The following is a 10027-nucleotide window of genomic DNA, read 5'->3' on the forward strand; positions in this document are numbered from 1 at the left end:
TTCCACTTCATTAGGATGTATCCATTAATGGAGATAAAACTGAGAACTCATGATGACTTGACTTAAAAAGTTGCAGCTTATGATTGAAAAAGGGAAAGAGAAATGAATAAAAACCATCAATCTCTACTGTTGGACATCTTGTTCAAAAGAAAAGAAACAGAAGAAATCTTTAAAAATCTTTGTTTAATATAAAAATTTAAATTAATGTTTTAATGAATTTATTTAGAACTTAAAAAAGGAAAAAATTGACATGTGTACAGCAGAACAGAGGATTCAAAATATGTAATAATAAATTTCCATTTCAAGAAAGTATGCATAATAATAGAACATATTGCATTCAGAATTGTAAATTAATGTTTTATACTGTCATATATTCATTATTTGTGTATCATTGGTCTAAATTCCTAGAGACCAAGAGGAATCAGAACCTGGGCAACTTCATATCCAGCTAACATCCTGTGTGACTTGATTAAGATGCATACATTTGTATGTTGACTAATTCCTATCATTTACATCCTTTATTGCCAAGCATCAATTTACTTCTCACAGATTTTTGAATATCATAGATCTGTTGGTATTCTTCATTACGAATATAACCCATAGGCAATCTTTCGGCCTTTTGAATCTACTGAATCCTCTGCCCTTTCTAGGAACAGTTCATGAATCTCTTTAGGAGTCTCTTTACAATTAGTATCCTTCTTTATCTCAAATACAGACCACCCTGTGATACTTTCAAAAGGAAAAGTCTAGTTTTTATTTAGACTAATATGGAATCCAGAATTTTTGGCTATATATTTTTTTTTCTGAAGGTACCTGGAAATGAATTCTAACTAATGGTGATTTGCATATTTTTGAGGTTTCTTAGACTTTTCCATTTTCACTTAACTCCTAGGATATCACATGTTCAAGATTGGGCAAAAGTATTATGGAAATTAGGGATATACAGGCAGTTCATTTCAGAATAAATATTAAGGTACTTTGCACTGGAAAATTAAAAGTCTATGGTATAGTTGAAAAAACCCTGGGCTTTCTGAAGAGTCAGAAGACCTTCATTCTAGTTCTGGTGTTATTACTAGCTCACTATATGGCACTGATCAAATGACTGTAAGCTTCAGTTTGTAAAATGATTCTCAAGCACTTAATTTTGAAACACTCTAAGCTCTAATTTCTATGACTATCACAAGTTTTTGACAGGAACAGCTTTAGAAACTCCCTCTACTCTAGTTCATTCAGAAAGAGATTAATACTGAGCAGTTATATTTATCATTATATCAAGTATTTATCATTTAAATTTCAAAATTCTTTCTATTTAACTTTAGGGTTTCTTTTTTCCTGCTAATAAAATTTCATCTTTACATACCTCCTGCCCCATCTTCCCTTTCCTTTCAATGTTTTCTCCGGAAGGGATCATGTGGTTATCTAAGTTGATTTATACGTTTTTTTTTTTTTTTTTAAAGATCAAAGTCAAACCACTGAAATCATGTCACTGTACAAAGGTAAATACTCTGAAGCTTTTGAAGGCTGGAACTATTAAAACTATTCCTTTTAAAGAAGAAAGGTCATAACAGCCCCTAATTCCTTTGACTTTTAATGTAGTAGAAGAGATTTTTATGGAAAAGAAAACTGTACTGTTTCTATCTTTACTTGATGCAGAACTATAAGTTTTCTCTTGACATAACTCTTTTCAAAATATATTTTCTAAGCTATTATTGTAAAACAGAATTTCCCCAACCAACACCACCACATTATTAAGAACAGCATTATCCATTGTGGCTCTTTTTGTTAAAATCCAGTTTCCAGAAATAAACAGCAAAAGATCTTGATGTTCAACTTAATAATTTACAATTCATTCAAAACTTTCTTAGTACATGATTTTATGAGTTGCTGTTAACTAGGGGTCAAATTCTGTGAAAGCCCCCCCCCCCCCCCAACACTTACAGTTCCTTAAATGACTGCTAATCCTTAATAAACACTTCTGTAGTTCTACAACCTCACTCTTTTTACTATTTTACATAAAGAAGACTCAGTAGGTGTGGAACAGTTTAGAAAGTTCTCCCCATTGGAGAAATTGTGAGTTTATTTGCAAATTATTTATTTAAAATGTTTCCTCCTGTAATGGACTCAAAGTGGAATGAAACATGTATTTGTATATATGTATGTATGGTGAATGCTGGAATTTATTTTCCTTTACTATGCATATTTATTACAAGGCTTTTATTTCTCTTTTTCTTTTTCAATGGAAAGGGGAAGATGGGCCGGAGACAAATTTTTGTTAGTCGAAAAAATTAAATTAAAATAATAAAATGTTTCTGCTTTACAGAATCAGTATCAAAGTTTTGTGAACTGAAAACTAAGAAAAGACAACACTATCTTCCTAAGGAAATTTGCTTATGTTCAATCCCTTTATTCAGTAAATCCCACATCTTCAGAATTGAAGAGTTGTTGAAGAGACCATTTCTAGACTTTTGTAACACTTTACTAAAAGGAAGTGCTTAAGATATTTTGAATTATTATTTTTTGTTTATAGAGGGAAGGTTGGTGAACATTCCAGGGCAAAATTCCACAATCTACTAGATCCATTGTAAACAACTAAACCTTAACTCTCAGTGAGCTTCTCTGGCTTTTTGTTTAAAAAGGGAAATATAGACATACACTACAAGCACTTTAAAACAAAAAAACTTAAACTAAAATCTGCTACTGACTCAGGACTTGCTAGTGAATTAAGCAATCATTAAGTAGTCTCTACCTCCTCATTTTAGTGATATAAGGAAGTTAAAGGCTCTACAGGAAGGAGTTTTTCAAAAGCTATGCCCTTTTTTGTTGTGTAAAATGGTTTGCTTGTTAATGCTACAGCTGAGGTAATAGGTTAAAAAACAAACAAACAATGAGGTCTCATTAAAAAGAAAAGTAATATGATCAAATTCATACATGAAGTTGCTTTAAAAAAAAAAAGGAATCAAAAGATATCTTCAGTTTTCAGTCTCAAGGATCAGAAATAGGTTCTAGGTGCTAAATAAATTTCTAAAAACGAGAAACATCTCTGCCACACTGTATTACTAACAACAGCTCACATTAAAACACTTTGGTGTTCTTTATAACACGCTAGTAAGATATGTAGTATTCCCAATTTTGCATGAGGAAAATGAAGATTAAAGGAAATTAAGTGATTGCCAGTTCCAGTGCTCCTTACTGATACCCATTAATTCTCTGGGTATGAAATGCAAGGAAAACCTAATTCAACTTCTGATCACAGATATACTTAGGGTAGCATCAGAAAGATTCTTACCCAGAATACATAGCTCTTAAGCCAGTGAAATGAAATATTTAATACAACATAAGGTAGCTCATTACAGGGATGACAAAATAATATTTAATACAGTTCTAAAAACTCATAATTCAACCGAATTCAATCCACCACCTACAAAAAACCAACTACATACAATCACATATCTTTTTTTGCTTTTAAGGCTCCCAAGGGTTTAATGATCACACACACAGAGACAAAGACAAAGACACAGACACATAGACACCCCCACCCACACCCACATCCCCACATACTCCTCCCACCTCTCCCCCCCTCCCCCCACTCTAAGACTTTCTTAAGCCTTATCCACCAATTAGCTAATGGGCATTTGAAACTGCATGTCCTAATATCTCAAACATGTCCAGAATAGATCTCATTATCTTTCCTTTCAAAACTTCCTTCTTCTAAATTTTCCTAGTTTTGTGGAAAGCACTATTTCAGGCTCCTATATTTTAACTTTGGCATTCTTCTTGACTGCTCACTCTTTTCATAGCCAGTATATGAAATTAAGTTACCAGATCTTGTTTCTACTTATCAAGAGACCTCTTCTTTTCATTATCTTAATTTAAGCTCTCATCATCTTTCACCTAGATTTATTGCTATTTCCCAGTCTTTCAAAGACCTCTCTATTCCAGTCCACTTCAGACAAAATAATTTTCCTTAAGCATTGATCAGATCATATAATTCTCCTCACTGAATAAACTGCAGTGGTTCCCTATTATCTCTACGATAAAATATAAATTTTCTTTAACTTTTTAAAACCAATTGCAACTTAGTACCCATCTATCAATCTTTCCAACTTCACTGAACATTCCTCTTTGGATCCAGTCAAACAGATCTTCTTTATGTTCTTCACTCATGACACTCCATGTCTCCTTTCTTAGTGCCTTTACACTGCCAGGAATACCCTGCCTCCTCATCCTTGAACCCACCTCAGAAGGTCTTTCTCTCCTCCTTTAAGATACAGTCTTCTACTCAAAACCTTTTCTGATTCTCCCAACAATATTCTCTCCCACAGTTATCTTGTATGTAACTACTTTGTAAATATTTCTATTTATTCACTTAATATTACAAATACATATATTCTTTTTGCATTCCCATATCCCTTACAATGTAAGTTGTTTGTAGATTTGTATATTTTCTTAGCGCAATGCCTGTCACTACAGGAGTTTAATAAATAATTTCTGGTTGTCTTAAAAAAAAAAAAAAACCTCATCAATTTCTGGAACAATTTCTGATTGAAAATTTTGTAGAGGCTGAATTCAGACAATAACTTTAACAAAGAATGCTGTTTTTTAGAATTTACTAAATTAGCTAAATTTAAGAATCTATCAAATCTACTAAATGTGATTATTGTTTAAACTGTCTAAACTGCATTCAAGGCTATAACCATCTGCTTCTAATTAGAGATAAATGGTAATAAGTTTTTAATAATAGCACTTTAAATTTGCTAAAGGTTGTTCCTAATAACATTGTATGGTAGTGGAGATATTATTATCATCTCCATTTTGAGATTAAAAAACTTGCCCCAAATCACATTGCTGGTGTAGCTCCAGCTACAGTTGTAGAACTGTAGAAGCAGCAAAATATTGCTGGTATTTGTCTGTCAAAATTCCCATGCAAGTTTCCTTCTAGGTGCCATGTTGTTTTACAAGTATTTGTCTGAAGAGTACCATTATAAAAGAACACACATCATAGTACACATTGTGATCTATTATTAAACACAAGTGCTACTTACAGAGAAAAGTCATTTTCAGAAGTTAGTAGAGAGCATTTGTTCATTGAGTATAATTCTTGGATAAAAGGAAAATCCTTAACAGCAACAAAGAGTTATGAGGTAGTTGCATTATAAGGAGGGGATTAAAGGATGCACATTACCTTCTGCCCTCAAAATGTTTACAATCTAACTAGAAAGACAAAACAGTTACAAGATTGATGTAAATGATTAGAATAGAGTAGAGCACAGTAGAGTAAATGATAGCTACAGGAATAGAAAGGAAGGAGGAAAAAATCATTGTGGACTCCAAAGTTGGGATAGGAAGTGAGCTGAGCTTTATAGCAGAGTAGGAGTTAGAGAAGCAAAAATAAAAGGGAATAATGGGCCAAGATTGATGTGGGGAATAGGAAAGACATAATGGGGAAGGAACAAAGTATTTCAGGATGGCTGGAAGTGGACAGACAGACAAGTAATGAAAACTAAGATTGGAAAGATAAGATCAAGGCCAGATTACACTTAAGTCTTGCAGACTAAAGATTTTGAACATTATCATGTCAGCAAGTTTTCTGATGAAATAGGTGGTTTATGAAGATTATTCTGGCTTTAGTGTACAGCTGGAATGTGAAGGGAGAAATACCAAGTAGGAGAATGAGTAAGCAATTCATCAATCAACTTTACTAAGTACCTAATAAGTGCCAGGCACTATGATGTTTTGATCCAGAATTGTTAATTGAATGAGGGTGAACAAATGCCAAATTTGGTCAAGAATTCCTCATTTTATAAATTGTGAACTTAATTTTAAATATTAATAAAATTAATTAAGCTTATATTACAACTATTGATTGTATTTCCATGTTCCTTCTTTGCAATTACTAAATCATTTAAAAAACAAAATAACCAAGAAATTTTTCTGCACTTTTATTTTATTTTTTCCTGGGAAGAAAAAAAAATCCTACATCAACAAAGTTTACCAATATATGCTGTTATCCCAAAGGATACGGCTATAAATTATCTTTGAACACTGGGTTATAAATGTGACTACAAATTATCTTTCACACTAGGGATTCTAACTGTACCTATAAATGTTACATTGTCACCACTGAATCATGGTGGAAATTACATTCTACGCAAAGCTTGAAATTGACATTGATTCTAAAAAGGGGAATTATGTTATCAGGAACTTTAGCACAATAGTAGCATCCTAGTTTTCTGTGATGCTGCAATAAAATTACATTTAAGCAACTTACTTTCAAAATATTTCATATCGTCTTATTCCTACAAGCCTCTTTCACTCAACTAGTACTGCTAGGTTCTGAAATTGTTCTACAATTCAGTTCATACAGTGTAGGAATTACTTACGTTGTGGGCAATCTTTACATTAAAAGAAAACTATTCACAGAACTGTTCAATGACACCAAGTTCATTTCAATGTCTATGGGAAAACGTAGGTAAAATGTAGGTAAAAAAAGTTCTCAAAGGATTTTCTTTGGTTTCAGTCCCTAATTTCCTAAAAGTCTGACATTGACAAGAACAATGTTTCTCGGACTCAGTTTCTTCCTTGGTAAAACGGAGATCATTTTTACTACCTCAACTGGGGTTGTCGTAAAGAAGGTATTCTCACAGCCCCTCAAAGGGGGTATCAATGTGAAACTACCTTGTAAAAAACAAGTATGGAATAACACATTAATCAACACAATCCCCCTCTCCGGGGAATGAAGCAGCTAAGCCCACCTTCCATGCAATCTAGGGTCGGTTACGAAACCGCGACCTCCGCTGCGGAAACAGTCCGGAGAGCCGTCCCCTTGGACAAAGCCCTCCGGGAGCGCCTGCCGACACGTCCGGTCCGGGCCCGGCGCCTCTGTTCTTCCCGGGGTCCGGCTTCCTTCCAGCCCTGGAGGACTTCACACCCCGCATCAGGCAGGGGCAGCCTCCCACTTCTCAAATCAGAATCAGTTTCGTCACTTTCCCTGAGCCCCGGCGGCTCACTCCGGACCCTGCGCCCGCCCCGCTGCACTCCGCTATCCCAGGGCGCACAAAGCAGCGGCGCTCCCCTCGCAGCCTTCCGCGAATAGGGACGACGAAAAGCGCCGAGGAACGCAGACGGGAAGTGCCCCCCGGCGGAGCCCGGTCCGCCCTCCCGCCGCCCCTGTCCCGGCTCGCTCACTCACCGCGATGAGGGCGCTGCTGGTGCGGCTCTGCTCCGCGGCGCTGCTGTCCGAGCCCTCGACGGCTGGCGCGGGGGCCGGGGCCGGGGCCGGCGGCGCGGCGGCCGGGGCCGGGGCGGGCGGGGCGGGCTGCCGGTGCTTACCGGCGCGTTTGGCCTTGGCCTGCAAGCACCGCTGGTGCAGGGCGAACGTGTGCTGCCGCTCCAGCTCCAGGCGCTCGGGCGACACGGCCTCGTAGCGGGCCTCGCAGGTGCTGTGGTGCCGCCGGCACAGCTCGATGCGGCGGCGGAGGCGCTCCATGACCGCGCTGTGCCGCGGGATCGCGAACTCCGCCATGGGGCAGGGGGGCGGCAGCAGCACCATGGGCCGCCGCGGGCGCCGGACCGCGCCGCCTCCTCTGCTGTCCCACCCGAGCGGCCCGAGCCGGGTCGGGCCCTGTGGTTGCTTCCTTCCCCTTCCTTTCCCTTCCCCGGCGGCGGCGGTGGCGGCAGCAGCTGTCCTTACAGTGGGGCCATAACCCCGAGGCCGGCGCCGCGCACGAAGGACGAAGCGGCGGCCCAGCAGGCTCGGGAGCTGAGCGTCTCCCCGGCGGAGGCCGCAATCCCCCGCTTCAGGGCCTGGCTGACCCCCACGGCCCAATTTCCATTGTTTTCCGCGCCGCCTCCGCCACCGCCATCTTGAAATTGTTCGGGACGCTTTCGGGAGGGGGCGGGCCCTCCGCCGGCGGCGACTGAGCCGACGTTCGGCGTCATGACTTGATAGACAGGTCTTTGACCAACCCAAGAGGAGCGGGACAACTACGCACCTGGAACTATGTGTACGGGGCGGGACGTAGGCTCGGAAAAATAGCGTTTAAAAGGAACTGGAGGGAAGGAAAAAGAAGGCAACCAATGAGAAGACGAAAGTCTGGAACGGAAATAGCGTTTAAAAGGAACTGAAAAGAAGGGAAAGGAAGGCAACCAATGAGAAGGAAAAGGCTTGGGACGGAAATAGTGTTTAAAAGGAACTGAAAAGAATAGGAAAAGGAAGGCAGCCAATAAGACGATGAGAGTCTGGAACTAATTAAGGGTTGAGACGGGAGGGGACTGGTTGAGTTAGGAAATGATTGACGTGGTTGGCAGCGAGCGAGAGCAACTTCTTCCCTTATCAGTTTCCAAAGGCGTCTTCCTTATAGTGGTTTGGTGGGATTTATAATCTGAAGGCGCGTGCAAAAGCTGGCCTTTTGCGGCCGTCACTCTGGCATAAGGTAACTCCAATTTCCAAGGTTTCCACTTTGAACCTGGTGTACGGCCCATTTCCAAACAAGGAGGGGTTTCTTCTTTTCGCGATTTTCCCGAGACTGGAAAACACCATCGTTAGGTATCCATCAATCCCATGCAAGGAAAAACATGTCTCGTATAGCTGAGGGCAAACGCTAACGGGAGAATGAGGAGAGCGGTAAGTCCATTTAACTCTCCTGGAAGTTAATGTATGGAAACCCTTAGTAGTTTTATGTGACAATCTACTTCGCCTAGAAATGCTCGACTTCAAGAATCAACTTGCAAATACTGTTAAGTCTGAATTATTTTTTTCTAAATGAATAGGTAGACAACTGAGACTTTTGTCTTTCAAAACCCCAAATTCCATCCAGAAAGGGGCGATTGCGAAGGGGCCTACACCATTCCTCTATAGAAGCAGACAAGAGATGAATTAAACTAGACATCTGCTGCTTCTGTGCAGAAACAAAAGCTTAGGGGTATGAGATTACTTCATTAAATTGGGAGACAATTTATTCCTGTAAAACTAAAAACTTTGTTTCTTTGCCTCCCTTGGAATATTAGGCACACCCCTATTGCTCAGGTCTGGTGCCGATTCGAAATAAAAAGGGAAAAGCTGAATAGATTTAAATTTTCTTTATTAGATTAAACTGTTACATTATAACTTATCCAATATAGTTATATATGCATATTGCATCTATAATTATCCTTCCACAACAGACATGGGAGTGGTTGCTGAAAGAACAGTTCCTGTTTAGCAATACAAGGAAACTGCTCTCAAGGATTCATGGAGGCAATACTGGCTTGAGACTGTGTGGGCCCAAATCAAGTCAAATAAAATAAAGTCACTGGCTAAGAGCACCCTATTTACTGCCCTAAGTAGAGGCATAAGAAAGAACATACGTTGCAAATGACCACCACCTTTGTCAATAACACCATCCTTGTTCTCCAACCTTTCTAAGGTCAAGATACATCTCAGGGCAGAGTTCCTATTAATTTGCTGGAAATGGTCTCCATTTCCTTTATTTAAAGATAAAACCAGATGAAAGCCAGTAATAAAAATCATTTTTGCTGCATCTATATGCACCCCCCCCTCCCCTTAGTACAGCAACATAAAAAATCCCTCCATTCATAGAAAGCTTCCTTTTGGCATAGTTTTGTACTCCTAGTATCAGAAACTAAAACTGGAGTCTAGTATCTGGTTTGAATTAACAATGGTTACTTTTTGGAAAAAAAAAAAAAAAGTCATAACTGGCCCCCTAAATCCTACAACCTACAAATTAACAGTTGAAAATATTTTGAATTCTATGATCTAACCAACAAGACTAAACAAGCATTTTTTTTCCTTTGTTTTGCTGTTCAGGCTCCCAAGCTTCCTTTCCTGAACCCAAATTCCAGCTACATAAAAATAAAAACTTTAACATAGTTCCTAATACTTCCCGTTGAGTTGAGAGCTATATTAACTTTCCCACAGTGTTTTGGAAATTAAGGGGAAGACTAACTTTAAAACACTCTTTCCCCCTCAAAGTAGTGCACACTAGAGGAGAAAACATGCAAAATGAAGGTAAAGAAGCTTAGTCAAAAG

At 39.0% G+C, this 10027-nt stretch overlaps 1 protein-coding gene across 1 annotated transcript in view; it reads right to left on the bottom strand.

Annotated features, from left to right (window-relative positions):
* The window catches only part of MAML1 (mastermind like transcriptional coactivator 1), a 48299-nt gene extending 40728 nt beyond the window's left edge, over positions 1-7571 (bottom strand). Inside the window, exon 1 of the mRNA XM_031953835.1 lies at positions 7190-7571. Coding sequence (XP_031809695.1) covers positions 7190-7549 — 360 coding nt within the window. The 5' untranslated portion in view covers positions 7550-7571. The remainder of the gene's footprint in view (positions 1-7189) is intronic.
* Between the last annotated feature and the right edge of the window lie 2456 nt (positions 7572-10027).

Source organism: Sarcophilus harrisii, chromosome 2 (assembly GCF_902635505.1).
Source record: "Sarcophilus harrisii chromosome 2, mSarHar1.11, whole genome shotgun sequence".
Classification (NCBI taxonomy): Eukaryota; Metazoa; Chordata; class Mammalia; order Dasyuromorphia; family Dasyuridae; genus Sarcophilus; species Sarcophilus harrisii.